The 27,528-nt window shown below is 38.9% G+C and overlaps 1 protein-coding gene across 3 annotated transcripts in view; it reads left to right on the top strand.

Moving 5' to 3' along the window:
• LOC108669181 (protein TANC2) overlaps nucleotides 1-27,287 on the top strand; it is a 37,567-nt gene extending 10,280 nt beyond the window's left edge. Inside the window, exons 1-14 of one of the 3 annotated variants that reach the window (XM_047881628.1) lie at nucleotides 14,724-14,767; nucleotides 18,460-18,633; nucleotides 19,144-19,225; nucleotides 19,568-19,671; nucleotides 20,757-20,861; nucleotides 21,172-21,384; nucleotides 21,667-21,876; nucleotides 22,262-22,489; nucleotides 22,864-24,191; nucleotides 24,351-24,752; nucleotides 25,110-25,789; nucleotides 26,029-26,227; nucleotides 26,509-26,609; nucleotides 26,799-27,287. In XM_047881628.1, the coding sequence (XP_047737584.1) occupies nucleotides 18,468-18,633; nucleotides 19,144-19,225; nucleotides 19,568-19,671; nucleotides 20,757-20,861; nucleotides 21,172-21,384; nucleotides 21,667-21,876; nucleotides 22,262-22,489; nucleotides 22,864-24,191; nucleotides 24,351-24,752; nucleotides 25,110-25,789; nucleotides 26,029-26,227; nucleotides 26,509-26,609; nucleotides 26,799-27,072 (4,092 nt within the window). In that variant the 5' untranslated portion in view covers nucleotides 14,724-14,767; nucleotides 18,460-18,467 and the 3' untranslated portion in view covers nucleotides 27,073-27,287. Of the gene's footprint in view, nucleotides 1-14,723; nucleotides 14,768-18,459; nucleotides 18,634-19,143; nucleotides 19,226-19,567; nucleotides 19,672-20,756; nucleotides 20,862-21,171; nucleotides 21,385-21,666; nucleotides 21,877-22,261; nucleotides 22,490-22,863; nucleotides 24,192-24,350; nucleotides 24,753-25,109; nucleotides 25,790-26,028; nucleotides 26,228-26,508; nucleotides 26,610-26,798 lie in introns of those variants that run through there. The other 2 variants (XM_018156480.2, XM_047881627.1) reach the window with 2 other exon arrangements.
• The last annotated feature ends 241 nt before the right edge of the window (nucleotides 27,288-27,528 follow it).

Genomic DNA, 27,528 nt, shown 5'->3' with positions numbered 1-27,528 from the left:
ATCCTTATTATATAAAGCAAATGTCATAACTGAATTAATTATTTATTATTGGTACTTGAACAATATTTATTTTTAGTAAAATATTGAAGTAAATGAAGCCAATTAGATTATAGATTGGAATTAATTGAGAGAAGAGGCTCGAAGATGATAAGGATAAAGCAATTAATTAATCGTACTAAAGCCACTCATTTTCTTTGCTGCACTCAACCTATACGGTTATTGACAGAACTTTCCTACCACTGCACATGATAATCTTTCGAAAATGAACATTCAACGAAAATCCGTAAACTCGAGTTAAGGAATATATTCAACGAAATTATAGTCCTATACTACTTTGATCATTCTACAACTTTCATGGTTGAATTATTTCGAATTTTTTAACATATTAACTCTGAACTACTTTGATTATTCCTGTCCTTTGTCATTGAAGATTAAAATTGGGATAAATTTTCGACCATATGAGGATTTTGATAATCGAAGAACTTTAATCATTCAAGAAGTTAGTCGTGCTGCAAATAGTACTAATGTTAGAGAATTGCAATCATAACTAATTTCGATCCTTGAAGAATGCTGTTTCATGGGAAATCCGCTAACATTTGAGAATTTAAATAATTAAAATACTTTTATAGTTGAAACGATTCAGCACATTGAAGTTCCTAAACTTAAGAGCTTTAAACAATGAGGGGCTTACACGTAAAAGCTTTTATTAATGAAGTGCTTAAATTTAAAAGCTTTTATTCATGAAGTGCATAAACTTAAGAGTTTTAATCACTGAAGTGTTTAAACTTAAGAGCTTAAATTCAAAAGCTTCTATAAATAAAGTGCTTAAACTTAAGAGATTTAATCAATGAAGAACTTAAATTCGAAACCTTTCATAAATAAAGTGCTTAAACTTGAGAGCTTTAAGCAATGAAGTGCTTAAACTTAAGAGCTTTAATCAATGAAATGTTTAAGCATTGGAGAGCTTCAAAGTAAAGGACTTCATTTAAACACCGTTTAAGGTTTTTTAAATAATGATTGACTTGATTCATTCAAGATATTTAGTTAACGAAGCACTTTAATCATTAAAATATTGCGACAAAGTTGTAATTCTTGTTTGACTTGCAAGATCTGAGGCCCGGCAGGAGAATGCTTGCCGCGGTCCAGACTCTGCCGATGCAGTGATAAAAAAAATTATTGTCTGTGTGGCCGCTGCGAGCCTTCATGCTTCATCGGCCCGCAAGGGCACCGCCGGCCATTAGTGCTCTCGCCCTTGCAATTGAAAGTTTGTGTTGAAGAAAGCTATTTTATAACAATATTGCTCTCTGTAAATTGCAATACAGTATTTTCTTGTATTGGTCAGACATATTTATGCTTCTTTGATACAATAAGATTGCTATTTAACATAATTTGTCTTGTTTCGATAATTGCTCATACTTAAAACAAGGTTTTCTTCCTCTTTTGTCTGTGACTTGGATGACATTTCTTCTGTTTTGCGGAACACAAGGCATTTGTAATTAGGCTACATGTACGGTTTAACTGAGTATTGGATAATTCAATGCAGAAAAATCGTGTTGAAAAAGACGCCTCAATTGAAGTTTTGGCTCATCGTAAGATTTAAATCCCCTTCTGAACTAATGACTGCTGGATCTACTCTAAGTCTCTATAGACATATCTTTTCCTGTATCGAAGTTTGTATTGGTGTGTATTTAATGAAAATATTCCGACTATGTTGGGTGTGGTTCCTCCTCTTAATAAGTTACTGAAAAGAAAGTTGCCCTTCAACTTGCATAGTCGAATTGCTACTCGTGTAAGAATCTCCTCCATCCCAGCAATTGCCACGTTCCCTACAGCTTAACCTGGATGCGTCTGTCAGAGCTGTAACTGGTGAGCCGATCCTAAGCACCCATTGTATTCTAATTTACTATGATATGTTTGTATGAGTGTACGAGTCTCATATTCGGACCAGGACTTGGTTAATGAGTCGTGAAATCAGGCGCAGGAGTCTTAACTCAGAAATTTTTCACTCTAAATTCTAAGGCTGACTTACGATGAGAACTTTTTTCGCATTTCGTAAAGCTCATGTGATGCCAAGTTAGATGAAGATATGTAATTGGGTCAAGAGTTAAGGCGCCAAGAATTTATGAGCAAGGATATAGTCTATGTATAAATAGTCTATTTAATAGTCTATACACAATTTAATAACTTGCATAGTCTATCTAGGCGCTCGTCGCGTGTAAAGAAGTTGATATTTTTATTGCAGTAAAAAATACGTGATATAAGGCATCTCTTTATAGTCAAAATTTTGTACGTTCCTCGTATATCAATTGAAGTTTAATTCTTATTTATTCTCGTGCCGGACGACGTTTTGATGATACATTTCGTATATTGCTGAAGTTATCTGTTTGACAACTGACGGTTGGACTATAAGTTAAAGGGAAGACAAGTTTACATAGGATGATGAGTCTGCTATTATTTCTATTATTTATGTTTTCGGCTATGATGCTTGGATAATTTTTGTGTTTTGTTTTCTGAATAAATTGAAGTTTGTTTCTGTGGCATTCAAGCATATAGTAATGGATTCAACACGTGTTTGTTGAGAGACGAAAGTAGTGGTTTGAAGTTGTACAAATTGGTGTCGGGCCAAGATTTGCATCATTGCGTGCAATGGGCCGTATTTTGCTCCCAACACTAAACTAATATTATATGTCTGGAGTCATGAGGTGCCTGGAGCCCTGACATAGCCCTGACTCAGAGCTTTGGAATCTCAAGTAAATGCGCCAATTGAAATAAGTGCAGGTCTCGCCTCTGCACGGACGCAACTGGAACTGCAGGTACAACACAAAACTTCAACAAGACTTGTTGTATGAGAAGACTATGGTGTGTGTCTTAGCTGCGCCCTTACTGTCCAACTTATCTCTTAGGTCCCTAGGGCGATGAGCTGATGCCACGCCGTCCTAGCAAAGACTTAGCAGCATGATTTACGAGCCTCGGCATGCAGAAGCTATGAAGGTTCATGAGGTTTAATTAAGCTCGCGCTCTCGGATTTTGTGTATAATTTTTGCTCGTGTTTACGTGAGGGGAACCTAATCATGCTTTTTTAGTCAAATTTGTCGCGGAATTCATGTAATTTTTCCAGAATTTGACTGACCTATCAAGAAAATGAGTAGTTAGACTAACTTTAAGCATGTAAATATTCTTTGTTTCAATTATTAGTGTTCGAATCGAGACTGAACTTTTTTGCAGGGTTGTTTTTCGAATTTATTAAGAAAAATGTTGGAGATGGAAGTTGGAAGTAGAGATGTGAATGGCAATACCATGAAGCTACTTTTTACGTAGCGTTGCTCAGCAAGGGGATTGATATCATAAAGTCCAATGACCAAGCCAGCAGCCTGCAACTCACTCTTAACATACGAGGCCTAAGAAGCAACTTATCACAATCTGTCGATTGCGGACGAGCACAACGAGTTTGTTGACGATCCACGTTGAATGTGTGGGCGAGTTGCTGCGGGAACACGCCAGCGTGGGCGACCAGGTACGGCCTTGGACACTTCGTCCTGCTGGATCCTACCTGACTTGGGATTCTTAGCGCTTCCCTCAGGCCTTTTCGTTCGCGTACAAAATAATATTAAATTCCACGTGAATCTTTAGCCGTTCCAAATTGAACCTTAATACAATTGTTTTTATCAATAAAATGTTACGTTTAGCCAGGGCAAGCAACTCGTACATCACATTTTCAGTGGTTTGCACTACGAGTGGATGCGGGTAGAGCTGTATAGGAATGCTCCCGTAACATTTGCCATGTTTTTATCCCATACTACTTTGATATTTTGTTGCTATTTGGAAGAGACAATGGGCGAATGAAACTGAAATAATTTTAGTATTCCTGAGATAGAGCCGTATTTTTTCATCTCTGGTTTTTACAAAATGCTAATCAATATATTTTTCTCGATTGAAGAGAATTAGGAAATTAGTAGTCGAGAGGTGTTTGAATGGTTCATCTTGTATATTTTTTATATTTCTTCAAATTGTATTGGAGTATACAGTAAGGCTGGTTCCATATAGGACTCACAAAGACCAAACACGCAACTGCGACCAGTGTTGAGTTTATACCGGAACTGCTTCTCCGCGTGCCTTTCTGATTGCATGGAGCTAAGACACCCAAACGACTGCTCATGCCTTGAACAATGAACATGTCCAGTATAGCTGCATAGAAAATAAGCTACGATGCTCGGAAAATGTGGGTGCAGTGTCTGTTTAACTAACATCGATATGCTGAGATGGACATCAGCATTATTCAACATTAGATAATTGTGTTTTCTTCAGTTCAATTGGGAATGTTATCCCAAACTTAGACTAGAGTTCATGATGAGACAGTGATAGTTGATTATTTAACTTAGACGTGGTCTTCTGACACGCATTCTTGGCAATACATCATACGTAGTCTTCTAGCGCCTACGTACGTCGAGACTTTACGTGTCGACTCGTGGGAGTTTCTGCGTGGGAAAGCGGAAAGTCTAACTCTTTTTTGGGGCACTGTCACGCCAGAGGTCCTATTGTACAAGTAATAATAATGGACGGGCTTGATGCAATTACGAATTGCTTTTTGGTCATGGCCCAGGCAATTTGATGATTTTTTCAATTGCAATGATATTGCACCGGATTTCTCCTCAATGTGTTTAATAACGAGTTTTTCCATGAATGTGTCTAGCTAGAATATGGTGGTCGTTGATAATTTCGCAATTAAGTACATTTGCTATCGCGCCATTCTCGATAAAAATTAGATCGCATTAGTGTGAGGAAACTGGCAGGTCTGCTGGAGGGTTGTTCCAGAACTTCTACCGAAAGTTCTGATTTTAATGAGCAAGAATTACAGAAAATACTTTAATTGGAATGGAATGCATCATTGTTTATTCCCGTTTCACGACCTGAGACCAAAATTAAACAGGAATGAAAGAATGTTACGGATTACAATGTTCTCGTTTCCTTCATTTACGATTGAATTAAAGTAAGAAGGAATAGAGCAGCGATAGTCGTCACGAGAATGCGTCAGAATTGCGTCGGTGTGGACGAAGTTTAGGCGTCACCCTGTCTGAGTGGCGCGAGCACGTCGTGTGGGAGCTACAGCGTCGTCTCGTTGCATCGCCGACGCGCTCAGCTATACAATAGTTCCTACTTGTCGAGTTCCTGTGGCTTGGACTCAGGCTCCTCTTAGTCTGCCCTTGTCTATGCTAGACAAACTGATAAGCAAATTACGGCGCAGGTGCCCACTGCCTCTCAGCTTTGCAACGGTTGTGTTAATCTTACTCCTCAGCCTTTAACTTACTCTTAATTTTATATTATGTTTCATTTGAAAGTACAGACTTCATAGTTTGTGATAGTTTATGCTAATCTAGCAAGACGAAGAACATAGTTTTATTTAGTTCTCTATGGCTAGTGTTTGACTGGTGAGATTAGCGGATTCCCTAGAGACGCCGAAATTTCTTTTAGCTCTATTGCCATTTTTTTTAATTGAATTCGTTTCAACTCCAGACTCTAGTATTGACGAAAAAATGTTTGTTCGAGACTTCAGAATTCACTTCTGTTCAAGTGGATTAAGATAACCTTAAATCCAGTCCGTCCGGTAAGTAAAACAGGGATCAAAGCATTTCATATTTTCAGTATTAGATGCGTAAAATATAACCTATTTCCGAGGCTGTCAACGTAAAAAATGCCCCGTAATTGCTATGAAAATTGAACTAAACTCCTAGTCAAATTCAATTTTTTGTGGATTGTAATCGAAATCCGGAGAGTTTATGGACACGTTATTATAGCTTCTTTTGTAACATGGTTTCATGCAATACCGTTTCACGCGCGCTGATGGGTGAAAACAGACGCCATGTTGTATCATTCCGATATACAGATTTGTACTGTTAATACTGTTTTCTTTATGAACCTGTATGGACTGAATTGATTATGGAGATGATATTGTCAGAGCTCCAGGCAGGGTTCTCAGGCGTGGTGGTTACGGTGAAGCGCACAGCGGTCACTGAACTTCAAAATTGTGCGATGCAATGTTTGATCTGCTCTTCTTATGTTTCACGGGGTCGTCAGGCAAATGAAAATATATGAGAAGGCTGCTCATTAACGCCCAGATTGTTTATAAAATTACAAAAATTAAACAATATCTCCATGAGAAATTGACCTGTTTTTTTTTTTTTGCTCAGTTTACGGTTGCCAATGTTTGCAGATGCTATACAGCATATAACACGGAATCGAGTCAAGGTATACTTTCCATAATGTAATACATTATATGCGACAAAGTACATGAAAAAAATTCTAAAAACTAATTCTTCCAGATAAAATTCTGAATAGATGATCTCATCACCAATTCTAATAGAGGACGATTTCATCTATTCCTCTCGGTGTCTGAATTGGCTGAGAATTTCATTTAATATAGTTGTCGCTCGCTCACATGTAAGCAATTAACGCTCATTTACAATTTTAACTAATAAAGCATGGTGGTTCATCTACAATTGCTAAATGCTTGCAGCTCTGCATGTAACTCTAATTTATTTTAACTAATTAGGCCTGGTGCTTCCACATTTGGATAAAATCTTGACGTTTATGAGCTCTAACTTAAAAATTCATTCTGCGTCTTTCGTACGCAGTTTTGATATATTTTCTGTCGTTGTTCACAGCAATTGACCGGTTTTCTATTGTCCACGAAACCAAAAGCAAGCACTTGCATTAGTCTTGCTCTATATGTGGACTTCAATTGTACATTTTAATGGAAAGAACTCTGTGATGCAAGACACGGTCTCACCAAATTAATAAAACTTTACTTAGTTACTTGCATTGTTTTCGAGCGAGAAGAATTGGTCAGTTTCTTCTTGTTGCTAAGAGATAAATTTGCTTTAGTTATTTTTTAGGTTATGTATAATAATAAAAAGTTCAATCACGGCGATTCGTAATGTATTTAAATTTGCTTATCAATCCCAACCCAAAACTATTTTCCTCGAGGACTACCAATACATAAACCGTCGTAATAGTATTGTATAGTTTCACTCATTATGTTACATATAGTGTGTCGTTTGCTCAGATGAAATAAGAAAGGACAAAAGTTTATCAAAATTTGTTGCTGAGGAACCACGGAGAAAGCAACACTGGCTATATTTATGTGGACCTCATTTTAGCCGACCACAAATAGTGATTTCTGGCGCCGACCGCTGAGTGTGATTGATGCAGATCTACGATACACGCTGCATGCCTGAGTGTCATCATGCGGTGGATGAATCAGTCATTCAAGCCTGGTGATTCAGCTCCATCATGCCTGCAGACCCACGCGCTGCATGCCTGATTGTCGTCATGCGGTGAATGAATCAGTCATTCAAGCCTTTTGGTTCAGTCCCATCATGCCCTAAGCCAACTTTAAAAAAGCAGCTATGTCTGCCGTCAGACTGACAGAAAACAGACATGCATGTAGTCCGACTGACAGAATTCAGTCATGTCTGCAGTCATTGTGACCGATGAGTCTGGTCGCTCGCTTGTCTTTGTCCTATCCAAAGATAGGCGAGAAAGCTGGCTGCCTCATCTAACGCCTGCCTGTGAGCTCGACGTGTCCAGAAACTCCAATGTGATCAACTTGCTTGTTTTATCAGAACATAGTTGTGTTCGTTGGTATTGTGTTCGAAATTTAATGAATTTGGTCGTCATAATATTGTGTTATCTGTGTAATAATCTGATGTGTTTGACATTGATGGGGCCCGACTCCAAAATCGGGCATTGGACACTGCCTGCTCCAGCTCGACGCTGCTTCTTTTGTGATTTTTTTTGTGAATGGACAAGCCATTGACGTCGAACGGCGGCGGCTGTAAAGATTTTTTTAATGCATATTGATTGAGGCAATAATGTACGTTTAGGAGCGAGCAGAGATTTTTTCACGTGTGTTATTCTGTATTAAGAATATAATGCAGCGAAATTTTACGTAAACTGCGTTTTCAGGAAGAATGTGAATTGGCAGAGCCTATATATGTTATTGGTTGAAGTGAAAGGAAAACACTCATTTCTACTTGAAATTTTGTATTTTTTTTTAATTTTGTCTTCAAGATCGCTAATTGCTATCCGAATGAAAGATGGCTCTGTACGTACGAGATTTGATGAATTTGTTCAACTGCTCATGACCAGACCTAGAATGTATTCTGATGAAAACCACTAAACCTGCTGAGAGCAAAGTGATAAATTTATATAAAAAACTATACTTTTTATCTCATGTCGTTTTTATAGAATATCCCTAGCAGGAATGCGTGAAAGGGGCTTTCAGTATTATAATTGTCATTATAATAATAGCGTGCAGCAAATGCGATGGTTTTCTTGCTGATTTTTTATTTCAACGTTTGAGCGTATATACGCCCATTTCTAATAATAATTCCTGTAATAATCGTTCATTAATGAGGAATCCTTCCGTTGTGCGTCAAATAAAGCCGCATATGCACTGTGCAGTTTGAGAGTATATTTTAGAACAGAGCGCACCTCCCGTGCGCATATCGGTGACCGGCGCTGCAGCCAACGATCAGAGATAACTCTTGGTTATTTAACTCTTTATTTATGTCTACTTATAGCTTATTTAACTCGTTATTTATAACTCTTGGTTATTTTTTAGAGTTCGTAGAGCATCTCTTGGTTAGCGGCTCAGTGGTGGTCACGTTGTGTACGCAAAACCGGTGTTGTGAGCTCTTGATTTTACAGTTGTCCTGGACTGGGTCCTCTCTTGTGTGCGCTTCCCGCACTTGCACTGATACCATCACTTTACTGACTTATATTTTTTTATGTAGTTAAATTGATTGTTTGACTCACGAACGAAATTGTGCTTTTCGATAGAATATTTATGTAAACTGCAGCAAAATTAATAGTGAAAAAAATAGTTTTACTATTATTTCAATCGCTTATTGTTGGAGTGTTGGTAAAAAATGGTCGGCTACGAATGTCGAGCTAATCCACGTGTCTGACCTTCGTTCAATAAATATAGTGTTATTATTCGTTTTTTATACAGCGCTATCTCAGTTCGGCTGGTTTTCGACAGAAGTTTTTGTCTTCTTTACGGTCATTCGTGTGAATATTGGTTGATGCACTAGCTGATGCCCCATGCATGGGTGCGCAGTTTATTGGTGAGCTGAAGGCACGTATCCGGAGCTGACAGCCCCACGCGCAGCATCCGGCATTCGGCTGCATTGCTTCTGGGTCATGTGTGTGTTTGATTTGTGCCTAGCAAATAATAAGCTTTTTCTGAACAAATTTCAATCTAGTTACTTTTTTATGAATAATGAAATGTATATTTAAACAATAACTTGATTGTTTGACGCCTAGACAAATATTCAAAACATTTTCATACTAAAATGAAATATATTTTAGTAATCGAGGTCATTATAAACTATTGCAAATAAGTAAACTAAAGCAGAATGTGCAATCAATGAATTAGCAATCAATGAATTAGAAGATTTCAAGTACCTGTGATTCGATAAAGATTTTTGTAGTGCATTACATACAATGCATTGCAGAGTTTACTTGATCCCTGTCACCTTGAAGTTCCGACTCTGCAAATTCCAGCAGTTCACTGTTTATGCATTGATCGCTTGATTTGCATTTCATTGCCCATTTTTCCCATGTTTATGGAAATATTTCCTTGATTTAAATGATTAATTAAGTGAATGAAACTTTTATTATGGAATGGCATTCCGTTTGACGAGGTGACGCCTCATTATATTCTACTTTGTGTTTATCACTCGACTTTACGCTTAGTTGTAACATTTTTTAGTCGTTTACAACAAAGTTACTTACAATTACATAGTAAATGTAGCTCATAAGTTTGCATTTCTGGCCCCAAAGAGAACGATGTTTACCATCATATGAGACATCATTCTTGACATGTTTACGCTGGTTTTAACATGTTTATACTCAGCGCAACATGTTACGCATGTTTTTATTCATGTGCACGAGACTTACTGAGTGCTGCCATATTTACATGTCGATTTACGCTGGAAAGACGGCGCTTCGCCTGCGATATCTGATGACATTTTAAGAAATGCTGATGCCATCAGAGCTGCAGCTCTCAATTTAAACTTCTCTAAGCACGAGCTCCATAATAACAGCATTCATTGAATCTTGGCCCGCAGATAAAGCGCTTTCACTCCCGCAAAATTTGAAGCGGTTGGCCTCGAACTTAATAGTCTTGTGGGTTATGGTTGATATTTTGACGTCTTGTAATACACGCCCATTGGATTCATTCTCCAGTCTTTGTTCTTCTTCGCAATTTAAAATTTTTTAAATGTCACCTGCAGTACTGGGATGTACTCACTCATACGTAATAATCGACATTGTTTTGGTTATTGGGAGGAAAGTCATGCTATGAAATGAGCACTTAACATATTAAATTGACATTAACTACTGCCCTGCTTAATAACTATTATATATGTATCTATAACCCCTCTTCATAACTTTAAATTTGTTGGCAGGAGTTACCTTTCACAAATTAAGGAATCCACACGCAGTTACCCACCGGCTGCAAGCAAACCATGCCAAGCTAAAGGCATTATTTCTACGCGAGGCTAAGCGGCCGCCTGCACCGAAAAACATTGTTTTTTCACTGGGTTCGCTAAAAAATCGAGATTGTTGGTGGCACCAACTTCTATGTACCTGCGCGTTTCCGACTGCCTACTGCTGTAAATACCAAATCGGGTTTCCGTCTTAAAATTTTCATTTTGATTTTTGCTGGCGATTATATCGGGATGCTTGTTATTTTATAATTTAGATTATTAAAGTAGGACTGATTTTACATTGAATGCGTTTTGCTTTTCGAAGATTATTTAAACCGTGTCGTCTTTCAATATATTCAGTTTGATTGTGAAATTTACTAAGCCACCACTCCATTATCCCGGTTAAAGACCGTCTCACTCAAACGATTTAGTGGTCTCCCACTGCTGCTACTATTGCATCAACATTCACTGGTTCCTTCCTCGAGCTCTGCTGTCTGACTGAAGCTCCTCCTTTCTGCGCTCTAGCATTTCCATGAATGAATGCCTTGCCTTATTAGTCTGCCTGGTCAGAACGGAGCCTGCCGACGGAAATCGACCTACAGTCGCCGCCGCAGCCTTTCTTGCGCCATCGGAAGATCTTGGCCGCTTTACTTGTCTCGTACAAGCATCTGATACTACAAGCTGCTCTTCTGTTTACCCCACTCACCCACGTACAGCTTTGTTTCATTCGGAAAGATGAATGAGGAGGGTTCTTGGCCACAGCATTTTTTTCATGTCTGAATGATTTTCTTTCAAGATTCTTGCTAACGGGAGGTTGAGAGCCGCAATAACTATTTTCTACGTCGTTATTATCATCGGCGTTACTCTTAATGAATTTGCAGTTAATTTAAACTTCACAGTGAACATTTACAACATTCCATCACTACAATTTGAACATTCACACTGATTGTTGAGATTAAGTTGTGCTCTTGCAGTTGTTGAAAACAAAATCCGCGTAAAAGATGGTATCAGCCGCAAAAAATAACTAGGAGCTGCCTAATACATCAAACTCAACAGGATTTTACTTACAAGGCTTTATAGCTTAGACTTCAATCTACTTGGTAGTCAAGTCATCTTGTCTAAACACATGAAAAAAGCCCTGCTTTTCATACTCTCTCTAATAGCTATATATAGTTATACTCTCTAATAGCTATATAATATCTTCGTTTTGTGCATCGTTTTTTTACTAATTTCAAGTTCTTATCAATCGAATGTAATCTTTATAGATATGAGGAGCGTTTAATCGACGTCTTTCGTCATATACTTATACCTAACAGCGTCAGCTGTAGGACTTCTCTGAGAATTCGTACGTTGCGCCGAAGTTTTGATAACGCTGGTAGGTAAGATGGCAACAGGTGTGTAAGAGGAGCGTGTTACCGTAGCGCCAAGTTAGGTAGGTAAGACGGCAACAGGTGTGTGTGAGGAGCGTGTTGCTGTAGCGCAAAGTTTGGTAGGTAAGATGGCATCAGGTAGGTGTGTAAGAGGAGCGTGTTACCGTAGCGCAAAGTTAGGTAGGTAAGACGGCAACAGGTGTGTGTGAGGAGCGTGTTGCTGTAGCGCAAAGTTTGGTAGGTAAGACGGCAACAGGTGTGTGTGAGGAGCGTGTTGCTGTAGCGAACCCTTATAAGCGATGCTCATCAAGAGGAGCGGGAGGACGGGGGTAAGTGAGAACTACGAGCTTCTGAATGAGACGCGGAGAGAAAGGAGACGCTGGCGAGCTGAGGTCGAAATCATTGAGGCGGCGATGAGCTGTGACGCTGCTTTTGTGGACACGCGAGCTTGCGCAACAAAAACGGGGGCAGGGATTAGGTTTCTGCCGAGTCTGCCTTGTTAGCAGACTCTGAATATTTAAAGAATCATATTAACGATTTTTCAACGTTTGTCCTGAGTCCGATCGATCGGAATAATTCATCAAAAACTTTGTTGGTGAAATATTTTTGTGTTAGTTTTAAACATTATTTAATTTTTTTTTATTTTTTTCACTGTATACGGCCCACTAAGAAAATATATGTAATTCTTCACATGAAGAAGGCTGCCTTTTATGGAACTAAAAAATCGACTCACTATTTATCCAATTCAAAATTGATATTTCAATGAACTGATGTATATGTTTTTTAATGGCATTTCAGGCACAATACCCACAATTATTTTAAAAATTTGTGATTGTAGTAGGAAGTTAGAACGGTAGAAGTTTGAATGGGAATTTGACTGTTTTTCCTTTGAGATTAAAGATGGAGATCGAATTCCATCCAGTTATTTACAGATGTAATATTCTTAATGATTTTCTATCCTCCCTATAGTAATAATATATATTATAAAAATAATTATTATCTTAATTATGTATATAATATATAAAATTAATATTGTCGAAGTATAAATGATATCAAATAATACATAAAATATGCAATAATACTATATTTTACGAACAAGGTGAACACATCTGTCGCTGACTCAGTGCTGGATGGGCAGCCTCATGTGCTTGTGATAGTTGCTTGCTGGCACATCACCATCTCGTAGCTAACGCGTCTCGCAGACTGGATCATTTGAATTGAACAGTGTTTTCATGTTACGTTTTTCTGTTGCGAAAAAATGATAAACCTCGTTGATTATTTCTTGGCAAATTTCAAAACGTAGTAACAATCGCGTTTTCTGTGTCTTGTGTTAATAATTTCTCGACTTTTTTATGCATCTTGCCTAAATTAGTCGATTTGTTTTAAATTTTTTTTTTTTGTAATTTTTATGATAATTATTCGGTTCGAAATTCTGCGGATATGAGCCATCTAATCCTCAGGCTTCCACGTCTGTTCTGTAGATAATATCTGTGCATATCTGTAGACAACATCTTTCATGAAGTTCTATGCTATCGGGACGCCTGTCGGAGACCACCGCTGCCGTGCTTCGAATGGACTATCATGATCCCTCCCCTGAAAAACGTTGCCTACAACACTTCTTGACAGTAAAATTATCAGCCGCACGCCACCAGACAGATCACATACATTGAATTAGATCAATCAGCCCACAGGTAAATAGCCTGACGTCGTATGGCCCAGCGTCGTCTGCCCATACGCGAAAAAATTTTACACCACCCGGACGGAGCGCGCCGGAGCCGTCCGTATCTGTCCCGTGTGTCGAATCAGCCTACGGTCGAACGGCCACGCGTCGTATAATTCAATGGATGTGATCTGTCTGGTGGCGTGCGGCTGATAATGTTACAGTCAAGATGTGTTGTAGGCTACGTTCTTCAGGGAAGGGATCATGATTGTCCATCCGAAGCACGGCAGTGGTGGTCACCGACAGGCGTCCCTTTTGGTCCACTTATTGGTCTCTGCAGTGGACGTTCATTTCTTTTGGGCATTTCGTTCTTCATTTTTTCGCCAGCCTATTGCAAATATTTTTATTAAACTGTAATATAATGCTATATAATAATCTGTAAATATTATTTATCATAAGAAAATTAGTTATCGATATTATAAATTTTCGTTGTAAGAGGTTTGCTATTGAATTAAGATTCAAATAACGCTCTATTAGTTAGTTATTTCTTAACTTTTCGGATAAACTCGTTAATTCACACGTAGAATGCCATCGTATTTGGTCTGAAGATGCTTTAATTTTATTTATTCCATTTTTTTGCTCTCGAAAGGAGTGGCAAAATTTGTGTGCAAAAAAAATTCTAGCCATTATGCAACTATAGCCAAGCTCCAAAGCTTTTCAAGGGTATACCTTCTATCACCTCATTTATAATATTAGTCATTACCATATTACTTATATGCTAGGAGTACATTTTTTGTATCTTACAGAAGAGTGTGTTTGGTTCAGTCTTGAGATCTTCATTTCGCACAACGATACAACAATGTATATAACCTTCTGAGTTTTGAAAATTTATTTACTCCGAAACTTTGTTAACTAGAGGAATTCTGGGAATCTTAGTTAATCAAATTGATTAAGCGCTTTATGTTTCGAGTCGAGTTGTATCGAGCTTCCTGGCGCCGTCCCGCTGATAAGCGAATACGCTACCCTCGGAGCAACTTGCCACTTATTGCCATCTTATCGTGGTCCTTATCTCTGCAGTTCTCTGAATGATTAAGAGCAGCAGATAAAACCACAGCTTTTGGGTATCACCGGGATGAGCTTATGAACGAACTGTAGCTGCATCACTGAAGAACCAGCAAGACTCGTAGTTGGTGCATACACTTATAACGGGAACTAGTGATTATGGAATAAGCGTTGTCCCGTTAAATGTGCGTGCAAATTCTCATTGTTTAATGTAATATTTTTTATTGTCCAATATGTGAATTGGAATTTCGTAAATATTTTAAGACTATGTGGTTATTGCAGGTTAATTTTTTTACATGTCCTAAATATACTGATCTTTCCTTAGCAATGTTGTGCATTTTACTCTATTACAGCGTGCATGAACTTCGATTAAAAATCGAGTTAAGTATTGAAAAAAAATGACTATTTGTAAATTATTTTATGAAGGATCTATCGAGTTAGCTTATTTTCATAAGTAGTAATTAATGTTCGAGGTAGTTCAAATTTGACGAATAAGAGGGCAAGTTTCATTTGTTATTTATTTCCGGTCAACATACGAACGTACGTACAATTATGTCCTTACTTTATCTTACTAAGTAACTTTTTAATCAGACTAATGCTTTTTGAGTTTGCATTTAGATGGCTTAGACATGCAGCTGCTATGGTAATCTACTGGAGGCATTCAAACCACGATTTCGCAATGGCAATTTGTACCCATGAATTCCACACCGGAAGCAGGTTACGTCTGGAATCAATTAACTATTGTGTCCTGATTTAAATTAGCTACGCAGACCTTCCTACACCAATAATTTCTCACAATGGGCCATTCTTCTCTAACGTTTTATTGTCAAGATATGTTTTTCTTCGGCTATTGCCATTACAAATGTGATGGGCAGCCATTTCCTTTACGAATAAACTCATTATTTTAGAATTGAAATCCAGTAAGTCAGAAATATGCTTAACTTAAGCATGAATTATTTGACCTATTAATTGCTGTTTGAAGTGATAATTGTAAAAATAGGGAGTATGAACTTGAATTTATGGATTAGGAAATAATATTAATGGCCAAACGACGAAAGTAAAATTTTGAGCTTGATGGAAGCGTGTGATGCAGTCGGGCGCCCACAGTGAAGCGAGGATTATATTGCTTTACAATGATCTTGGTGGCGGGAGTTTATTGCTGTAGTTGTGCATGGAAGCTCAATCATAGCACCTTAACTGTGATAAAAGATGTCGAACTTTGCCCTAAAAGAGTGTGGCTTCTATGTAAGTAATAATTTGGTGAAAAATTGTTTCACCAATTGCCGTATTATGAAGTTAGAAGCGAGCACAATGAATGAATCCTGCGCTCATGCATATACAGTTATAATATAATGCAGCGTTTAAAAGACACATCAAGTTAGAGATCGTTCGCAAATTGTTTCTCATGACTATACGTATGAGCACAAGGAAACGGCTAATAGACGTTTTTAGTTTTTTCGTGAGAGTCAAACCTAAATTTTTACAACTTTTGTAAGAATATTTATAAATCATAACTCTAGCCGCTACAAATTTATTTCATATTTCAAAATATGTGAATGAATCTAGTATTCTAGTTAATACTCAAGCTCTATTGTGAAGAAGAATATCATAACAAATGTGCTGAGAGTATTTGAATATTGGGATGATTTGGCTGCTTGCCGCATCAGTCATACAGTAGAGTGCTGCTTGCCTTTATCTTCCTCAGTGCGGGGGAGAGAACGCTGAGGTGATAACAGCCGAGACATACGGTAATAGCCTTATGTGTGGACGGCGTGTGTGCAAGTGCATACCTACACTGATAATATCATCCTTCACTCATAGCTCTGAAAAGCCGTGTCATCTACATACATATATATTTTCCCTGACGATTTCTTCAATGAAAAGCAACAGTTTTTGTGTTGCAAATTAACTCAGTCTGGACTGCATATATTTCGTTGCATTTTTCTTGGCTGCTGGCAGCTAATGGCTTTTTGAGTTAGTAGATTTTTCGCCGGTAAATAAGTAAATTTGCTCCTGAGTAAACGAAATTTTTCTCGGGCATCAATAGATAGGCGTTTGAGCTTGCACCACTACTACTTCATGCTCTGTGCCAGAGGGAAACGCTGCGAATGTGTTGTCACTTCGGTGCTGGCAATGTCAGCCATTCATTGCAAAGTGTTTGTAAGTCGAGACAAGAGTTTAGCTTCGCCTACGCCGGATCGCCCACACCTGTGGTGCTACGTAAACAACTGCCTGCTTATAGGACGTCTTCTGCAAGCCTTTCGTAGCCTTGCTCCTCTTGACATATAGCGGGCCTCTTACTCATTGTACTCCAAAAGTAATATTCAAGAAATACCCAGGATCAATTTAAATTTAATAGTCCGTATTCCGCAGCCAAGTTGCATCATCTCTGCTTACCATGTCATTAAATTCGTGTTGAGTTGTTATTCGGTATGAAAAGCACCTGAGTAGCTGTTTAATTTGGTATGAAGAAGTAAAATGTAAAGTAAGCTGCTGTGCTACGTGTGCGTGGTTTGAGAATTATTATTTTTATTATTATTGTTAATTATTTTTTATTATGAGAATTATTTTTTATTTTTCTTGTGCCCGAGAATGTTTCGAGAATTTGCATGTTTGAATCCACAAGTACTTGGGAAATTAAAGTAGACAGTTCAAGTCTCCTTCTAACAAGCATATTCATTCTTCCATTCCCAACTAAAATTCTTCTCGGGATTATCTTGCATTCTTTAGTGTTAGAATGAGTACTCAGTGCTTGAAGCAATACCGAACACAACTCTAATTTAAAGACAAGGTTATCACTAAATCGTCAGTGTGTCTTTTCTAAGTAAGTGCATTGTATTGTTTTTTGCTTTCGAATGCTGCGACTATGCCGTCCATCTTGATGGCTCATATCGCGTAATCCATCATCCCTCGCCACACAGCCCACGCCCTGCATTAATCCAGCGGTACAGCCTTCTTGGCTGGCCGCCGTCTGTGCAAACAACAGTTTGGAACAAAACACTTTCTTACTATGGCATATTACAATTAGATTAATGGTCGTACACGTTTTATTATATTCCTTTCAGAATTTTAAATGAATCGTTCTAAAAATGGTTGATGAGATTTGCGCCCGTGGCTGTCATCTTTATTTTCGGGTTTCTGCTTTGTTCTTTTCCAGTTGTTATTGCATTTATCGGTATATATGTTTAAATAATTTATTTTAGTTCTGACATTTTTAATTCATGTGAGTAGTGCGAGAGAAGAGAGACAAAAGAGAAATTTGTCTGGTTTACATGAATATATTTTATTGACGAAAACAACTTACATTTCTATAAAAATAAATATAAATAATGATAGTAGACGAATACGAATGTTCAGGTAATAAATATTTGCCAATGTTATTCACAAACTCAAAGTATGCTTGTTTCGAAGACAAGACTTGTTGGTAATGGCTTAATTTTACTTTCGGTGTCTTCTAGTTCACTGAGCTTTTTTTTTCAACGCAAGCCTAACTTAGTTAGCAACCATCATGTAATGTGATGGCAGTGCGTAGATAGGATTTACGTCCGCTGTTTATTGTGTTTGGTCACATCTTCACCAACTGTTTGTCAGCTGAGAGTATTTTGTGTTAATTGGGTTCGTTGTTAACTAGTCAATGTTTCCAGGATATCGTTTAGATACCATCATATATTCGATTGTTTCATTTTTTAATGATGCATTGTTATTTCATCTTCGCTTGGTAATTTATCGTGATTTTCGTGTGATCGAAAAATTATGTCGTATAGGTAACAATCTCGGACGTGCTTGAGTGTTAACAGGATTAGATGTTGTCAACTTATCAGCGTCGTGTTGCTGACAGAATATTAGAATATTTAATAACTCCGTCACATGTTGCCAGGGCTGGAGATGCCACTGGACAGCCCCCTGCCTCCGTTGCCACCGTCGTGCCCGCAGTGTCTGGTGGCATATGGCAGCGGCGACGCTCGGCCGCTGCGCGAGCAATGTGGCCACACGCGCTGCTACCGCTGCACCTTTGCCTCCGCAACATGTCCACTCTGCACTGCGCTCTTGGGTAACTTTTCTTTTAGCTACAAGCTTTCATCGGATCTAATTTGAAAATCTATGTCCACTATTTTCATCCATCTACTTTTGTCTAAATGTTTTAATGATGAGTTTATTCATTTTATTAAATACGTTATCCCATGTAAAAAATTTATTTTTTTTACAAATGCTCTGTGATATAAGAGCACTTTAAATTTACCTCTGTAATCTCTAGCTGAATGTTCTCAGTCCTAACATTTGCGAATTGTAGGACACGAGTTAGGTCATTGAGAAGCTTGAAGTAATATATACATATCATATGATTGTTGCCGTTTCAAAATGAGTTAGGAGAAACGATTCAGAACTAAACGAACTTTTATTTAATAAGCATATTGTGTGAAAATTTAAACATCGCAAGTAAAAAACAAGTCTGAATTTAATACTATTTTATTAATTTTTTGCATTATAGTTGTGTCAATATAATTTTGACACTACATGTATATGCAAGTATTTTCAACATCATCTTTTGGTGCGCGGACAGAACGGACGCGACATGAAGGCCCCGGCCTGCCACCAGACGCGCGGTCCGCATCTCTGCGCTCTACATCCATGTCGCCTTGCCGGTAACTTACCCTATATTTTTGTGTCAAACTATTGCCAAATTATCAGGCAGTATTTAACATTACTCATTTCATAATTCCAAAACATTTTTACGGTAAATAATTTCTTGATAAGTCTACTACGTCAAATGATTATTTTGTTGTCAAACTATGGAAATTTTTGTAAAATTGTCTCGAACTTCAAAAGTCAAATTATCAAGTAAGTGGTAAATTTTTAAATATGAATTTAATCACAATTTTAAAGGAAAGTTTTTTTCTTTATTCTGATAACATAATGCAATTTTCTGAAAAAGAAAATGTTGCCAATGCTGCGTCACGAACTAAACTTCCATGTTTTGGTCTCAGGTTTCGTAGCTCCTCCTTCCGTCTGAGCTCTCGAGGCTCATCTCCCGCTGGAGCCTTGCAACAGCAACCCAGGGCAGCGCCCTACTACCACCATCAAATACATGGTAAATACCACCCTCATGAATTATACTACCGTTACGAAACATAAAGCAAATACCATCTTTCTGAACCATACTACCGTAACAAAATATAAAGTAAATACGAGTACCACCCATGCTACCATAATGAAATATTAGTTAAATACTGCCTTCTTGAACCATGCTACGGCAAAAATATAGATATGGCAGGTACCACTTTCCTGAACTATGCTCCCTGATGAAATATTCTGTTAATACCACATTTTCGAAACATGCTACTATAACAAACATAAGGTAAATAGCACATTCCTGAAACATGCAAGTATTATGAAATATTGAGCAAATTCCACCTATCTGAACCCGAATATCATGATAAAAAAAGGGATGAAAATCACCGTCCTGAATCATGCTAAAGTAATCCCGTCTAATGTGGATAACACTTGCATGAACCAGAATAATTCCTACGGTGAAACCATACTGCCATAATTAAATACACGGCCAATATTACTTACCGAAACAATATACCTACCACAATCGAAAACCTTGTGTTTATACCTGAACCATGGTACCGTAGCAAACATACGATGAAAAAACTTATTACCTGACGGTTACAAACATCCTTCCACGAGTTCCATGGTCAAATGTGTGGAAATATATGTCTACCTAAACGTCGTGACCACAGCCAAAGACACTTACCAAAGTTTGCTGATCACTTAACGAATATTCGCCCATCATTATTAAATACGAAGAATTAGAGGTAGGCTTTTAGATATCACCATGCACTAATGCTGCTCTATAGCAGAAAGAATAAAATGACAAGTAAAAGAAACTTCCTCGTGCGATTGAAGTTGTTAATTTAAATTTAACATTATTGAAAAATACCTGAATTTCTGGTAACTATCAATCTTGTTAAATGAATTACTTATTGACATCCAGATATCACTCATTTGCATCCATTTGTACTCCTCTGGTTTAACGGTAACGATCTTATTTTCCCGTGGCTTTTATTTTTCGGGCGTGTTCATTCTGCTTTCTTGTTATGTTGACTTTGTACAGTTGGTATAGTTTATTTCAATGGTTATTTTTGACCGACTTGTTGATTTTGTTCGCAGGCGTGCGGGCGAGCGCGCGCCCTGGCAGACGCCGCAGCCGACGCGTGTCGGTGCCGCTGCCGCTGCCGCGCAGGGAGGAACTCGGGCTCAGGGGCGCTCCACTCGGTCGGTTTTTCACTGAAGAATCCTAGTATTGAACATTTAGTGAAGCTGATGGCAGTTTTCTATCATTTCTTGTAGCTTAATTTTGATACTTCAGCGGAAAAGCACCTTCTTGCATTGCTTTCATTGGTGGATTTGAAAAAGACAAGAAAAAATTAGCTTGAGCTTACATCTTGTGTTTTCATTAGTTATATTTTGCAACATAGAAGGTTATTTAAGAACTGCACAGTGCTATTAACTGCAAAATGAACCCAAAAGAAGCCCTAAATTTGTGAATCCCTTGCAAGTTTATAATAAATTTGTGATGAACTAGGTGGTTTGTACGGCATCTCCCCCGACCACCCTGTGCTGCCGGTGCTGCCCTCAAGTAAAGCGGCTGAAGAAGACCTCTACGCTAGGTTCCAGCTGCTGCTCTGTCCCTCCGCCGCCGCGGCAGACAACAAGACAAACTCCTCTGGTGGCTCCAAGGCATCAAGTGGACCTAACGTTGCCAGCTCCAACACCAGCCCTTTTTCTACGCTGACAGGTGCCGTAAACGCGGCAGTTAATCACTTTTTATTTATTTTTCTACGTTAATCGGTACCGAAAACGCGGCAATCTCTGTGTCCACTACGATGGAGACGGAGATTGCGCTCGCAAATGATCTACCTACGTGAGAACAACTTTTTATACTGTTTATACTTTATAAGAACAACTTCGAATACTTATTCAAGGATTCATGGAGCTGATAAACCTGTCGTTTACATTACTTGAAATGGCATTCTTTCAATAATATTAATAATGAAACGAGCTAAAATGGTTCAACCAGCAGGTTCGTCTGAAGTGGAACCCCGCCTGCGACGTTCACCCGAGGAAAGCATTTACGAAGAACGATACGGCGATCGCGTTTACGGTGATCGCGTTTACGGTGATCGCGTTTACGGTGATCGTGTCTACGGTGATCGTTTCTACTGTCCCTCCCTGTACACCTCCCCTCGTATGGGTGCGGCGGTTCTCACCAAGCCTCCTCTGTCCTTAAGTTAGTGAACTAAATCTTGCTCATCAAAAGAGAAAAAATTACATTTCACAAAAATATTAAGTACTGCTTATAATTAAAATTTTCGTGTTTGTTGTCTAGAAAAATTATCACAGAAGAATTTGTGCTGCATTTTTGGTGACAATTTTTCTCCTCAACAAATAATATCCAATGTAATAATATCGATGAGGCGAATAATTCACTTCAGACCGAATTTAATGTGAAGTATTTGTTAAGTCGTCAGTACAAGTTGTCCAGTAAGAGGACAATCTTTATCCAGTTGTCCAGTAATGGTAGACGGCAAAATTTGCCAAATTTTTGCTTCATTTCATTCTATTTGATTACCGGAATATTTTGGAACTGAGATCCGCTTTCTTGTTGCTTGCAGGTAGGATGGTGACTCCTCCGTCGCGATGTGTCTCCTCGCAAGCCAACGACTCCCTTGCACCCAGTCTCGACGCCGAGTTCATCGGTCGGTCTTGGCTCTTTGAAGAACTTTTCAACTACGTGTCGTCTCAGGCATCGCAGAAAAAAGGCGCTCTTATCGTCGGTGCTGTTGGCACTGGCAAAACGGCGTCCATCATTCGAATTCTCGACCACGTCCAATCTTACCAAGGTAATTTGTGAACATTTTCTTATTTTCAATATTTACGAGCGTATATTTTACGAGCGAATTCCGGAATGCTGTTACGAGCGTATTAACAATGTTAACAATATTTACGAGCGTATTCCGGAATGCTGTTATCAATTATTTTTGCTTTCTTTGTATTACAGGAATAAAGAAGAAAATATAATTATTTTCTTCTCTATCTTATATTATATAATAATATTATTGGCAATATATGCGATTTAAAGGCAGGTGTCTTAAAATCGTAAAAAAAAGCGCAGAATATTTTTCTATGAAACGATTAAAACAAAATCTCGCGTTTTTTGCTTCAGTTTTGTCTGTTTATCAATCTCGTTCTCACTTTCTATTGATTTCCTCTGCAGGATCATCTGGGTCTGAGATTTACTGCGAGCCTGTATCGTCTGATCAAACAGCTTTACATGCACTGGCAGGTCGAGTTGTTGCCTATCACTTCTGTCTCGCTGGAGACGCAAGCACCAACCTAGTCCCAGACTTTGTGCACTCCATGGCGAACCAACTTTACCAGAGTCCACGGCTTGCAGCCTACAAGGAGTTGCTTCAGGCTGATATGAGCTTAAGACAAAGTGTTAGTCTCGCATCGTGCATTGCTGATCCTTCCCATGCGCTTCAAAAAGGAATTTTTCAGCCGTTACAGCGTTTAAGGAGGCGAGGCAAACTTCCGAATGATGCCTTTGTTATGTTGATCGACGGGCTGGTAATGCCTGAGAAGAGCGGGTCACAGTCGACTATTAGATCACTTGCAGACTTTTTATGGAAAGAAATTAGCAACGCGCCTGCCATTCTCAAGTTCATTGTGACTATGAGACCTCCCTTTGAAGGAGATTTGGAGAGTGTTCCGCTTCACCCAATCTCTCTTGATCTCAAAGTCCAGCATTCCCCAAGCGATCCTGCTTACGAAGATCTTATTAATTACGTGTCTTTCAGATGCGAACATTCGCACAGAGTATCGGAAAACATCTCTGTAACTCCCGACGCTTTAGAGAGCGGCTCTGTGCTTGATAGGTTCACGCATCACGTAGTTGCCCTCTCGAAAGGATCTATGTTATTTCTAAAACTTATTCTTAACCTAATTGAAAATGGCTTACTAGTCTTAAAATCCGGATCTTTCAAAATCCTCCCTCAGTCATTAGCGGAAATTTTTCTTTTGATGTTCAACTTTAAGTTCCCTACCACCGCCAGCTACGAGAAGCACCAGTCAATTTTTAACGTCGTTCTTGCAGCTCGCTCACCTCTCACCCTTCATGAAATATACCAATCCATAAATTCCGGTTATTTATGTCAATTCTATTCATACGCCCAGTTCCTGAATCTCTTCAAACCATTCAAAGACCTGCTGAGGAAGCGGCATGACAATACCTACGTGTTCTTCCATCCGGCTTTGCGGGAGTGGCTCACAAGTCGGTCTCGAGGAGACTCGAAAAAATTCCTTATTGACGTAAACGTCGGGCATTGCCACATTGCATTGAAACTCACTCGTGTCGACTGGCCTCTCTCTGACGAGGCGACGCTCGAACTCGCCCACCACATTGTCTGCTCACAAACTTTCTCTCAAGACAACAAGGGCATCATGACGAGGGAAGAATACCAGGCTCTCTGGATAACTCAGTCGTCCGCAAATCCTTCCGGGGCCTTAATTCATCCCCGTAATCTGTTCTATCCTGACCTGCAGGTAGGTATTTGGAATGATATTTGATGATTATCAAATGTTGCTGAAAGTAGTGTATAGGAGACCCTATAGAATTTCGCCATCAATTCCTAATTTTTTCACATGATATCTAACACCGAATACTTAATCCAATGGAATTCAGAGTTTTCTTGCACTTTTCAGGTCTCGCGACTCCTGCTACTCGCCGGAGCTTCAGCAAATCAAGTGACTAACGTCAAAAAGGAAAGTTCAGTGTTGGGTGTTGCCAGCGCCCTTGGGTTTCACGAGTTCGTTTGTTTGTTACTTGAGTTTCAAGCAAATCCAAACCGTCCCAACAACGATGGAAATACTCCATTGATACAGGCAGCTGCAGCTGGGCATCTTGACATCGTAAAAACTCTCATAGAAAACAAAGCTAATGTCTCGGCAAGGAATTGTCTCGAAGAAACCGCCCTAGTCAAAGCCGCATCGTTCGGTCACAGCGAGATCGTGAGTTCCTTGCTGAGGTGCGATTGGCCGCGTGCCAGTCTCAGGAATCAGACTCTCCAGGCGCTCGTGGCTGCTGCCCGCAATGGTCATGCCCAGGTGAGCTGCCTCAAGTTTGTCCCTCGAAATTTTTAGGTATTTCAGTATTGGTAAAATCCCGCATCATCTGACAATAACTTTTATCCTTAGTAATTGTTTTGATGCAAAGAATACTTCTTTGATGAATACCATATTATTTTATTTAGTTTTTAATAATATAGGTCATATCATATGTATATGATATGATAAAGAGCTTATTATGATAATATACCGGTAAGCTTATATTTATCAAGTGCAATCAGTTAAACTCTTATAAATGTTGTCGTTGATAATTTAAAATTTATTGTTTTTTGTTTTTAAAATTTTTCTCTTACAGTTTGAATAATTTTGAATTTTATGGTTGACATGTTCCTACAGACGATTGACCAGCTCATCCAGTCATGCCAGGAGCTCGTTAATGAGATAGACCACAGATCTGGTGAGACGGCCCTCACTGCTGCGTGCAAGTCTGGCCAAGTAGATTCAATCAAATGTTTGCTGCAGTGGCGGGTGTCTGTCCTTAAGAAAGGAAGGAAAGGAGAACCGCCTCTGTGTTGTGCTGCCCAGAATGGTCACTATGAAGCTTGCAAATTGCTCCTCGATAACGCCGTACCTATCGACCAAGCCAACGAAGATGGCCGCACATCACTCATCATTTCCACGGTGGAGGGTCACTTTGGCCTCATGGAGCTTTTTACGATGAACGACGCTAAGCTTGACGTAACTGATAAGGAGGGACTGACAGCCCTCAGCTGGGCATGTATGCTGGGTAAAAAGCATGCTGTCCAGTACCTTCTGGACCACGGGGCGGACGTCAATCATGCTGATCATGAGGGACGGACTCCTCTGGATCTGGCTGCTCATGAAGGAAGTGTTGCTGTGGTGCGAGTGCTCATGGAACACGGGGCTTTGGTAGAGCACGTCGACCTGAGTGGCATGCGGCCGATCGACAGAGCTGTCAGTGCCGGCAATGCAGACGTCGTTCAGTGCTTCTTGCAAAAAGGAGCGAAACTTGGACCCACCACTTGGTCCCTGGCAGCTTCTCAGCACAAAATTATGTGCGTAAATGGAATTTTCATTTAGTTTGATTCTGTTATTTTAGCAAAATATTCTGTAGAATTTTCTTTTATAATAAGGTAATTTTCTAAATTCTTATGATCCTACCCACAATCTTACGCGTTCATTTCGAATGATGAAAGTTGATCCCGTTTTGCAAGAACTACTTATTTCATAATCATTATTCCGATGAAAATATTCTCTCTTCTTATTACAGCCGGCTTAATTTATATAATTGCAGTTTGCTGTTGCTGATGAAGCTCAAGAGCGACGGGCTTGCCTTACTGCGCAAAAACCGTTTTAAAGAAGCTGCCCATCGCTTCAGTTACGCCCTGAAGAAAATCCCGACCTGTGTCGACGAAGATGAGTTCCGCGACACCCTGGCTACGCTGCGCCTTCATCTCACTCTCAACTTGTCCCGAACTAAAAGAAAGATGAACGTAAGCGATGATTTCATTCCGTAATTAAAATTTGTTTACTATCACTAGTACTCCTTAATGTCGGCACATACCATCATTCATCTAATTATTATGTATCGACAAATTGGACATATCGGTGTACATATTGGCGTAACATATGCCGTTCTTTTTGGCGTGAGTAGATCACATGCGTCTTCGATCAATATTTCTCATATTTTTATTTGCGAGTACTGGCTTGAATGCAAATATTATTTTTTATTATCAAGCACAAATGAATTGAAGGCATCAATATTTTTTCATAGGAGCTCACTGAGGCGATTCAGCTGGCCAATGAAGCTCTACAGCTCAGTCGAGACTCGTACGAGAGCTACTTTGCTCGAGCGCAGGCCAAACGGAAAGGAGGGTAAGCCATTTATTCTCATTTTTACTAATAACTTTTCTTGCACAGACTGATAATTAATTAAATATAATTATAATTGGTCATTAAAGTTTGGGAAGTATTTGATGCCTTACTTTATACAAACGAATCATGAGGAATTGTTAATACGAACTATGCTAAATTTCGTTCATTAATTGGATTTTTTCACGACAGCAAACTTGAAGATGCCCTCGAGGATATCAACCAGGCGCTGAGTCTCATCCCAGAAATTTGCGTCTCAAGCAACATCCATCGCTGCCTGACTGATGTTAGGGACGAAATTGTTGCCGAACTCAAGAGCTCTGGCAAGGAGGTTGACCAAACACAACTCAAACAAGCTCCTGTCAAACTGAAACAAAACAGCCAACCGGTGACTGCGGTGCCCGAAACCGAGCTTGTAATGACCTCAAGTATACTATCAGAATCAGGATATTCTTCAAACTTCTAAGGCTATGCCTGAAAATTCTAGTCAAGGTGTGAGATGCGAGGCTTCTCACTTGAAAACCATGAGTGATAATCGTGTGCATTGGAAAAAAACCCGAGTGCCAATTAGATTTAATGCTACCATTAAACTTCCTGTTCTATTTATCTAATGTTTACTATTGAAATTACTGTTCGATGTGAATTCAAATTATCACATTTTGAAATATACTTGCATTAACACTCATACTTTTATTTTACACCCCTTAAAATCAATCGGCTCAAAGTACCATAATTTGCTATGAGTATGTATCAGTAATATAGTAATATTCGTGATTTTTGTTTATTGATATTAGCATACGATTTGGCTCATATGGCGTACAGGCACTAAAGTGTATCGATTGAGACTCTGCTTTTCTAATATTTTGATTTTGCATGGAGGAAATGCATATTAAGTCTTCAGAGCAATAGACTTCACTGTCTG

This window comes from Hyalella azteca, unplaced genomic scaffold, assembly GCF_000764305.2.
Source record: "Hyalella azteca isolate HAZT.00-mixed unplaced genomic scaffold, Hazt_2.0.2 contig8404, whole genome shotgun sequence".
Classification (NCBI taxonomy): Eukaryota; Metazoa; Arthropoda; class Malacostraca; order Amphipoda; family Hyalellidae; genus Hyalella; species Hyalella azteca.
This window is presented reverse-complemented; position numbering and strand designations above follow the sequence as displayed.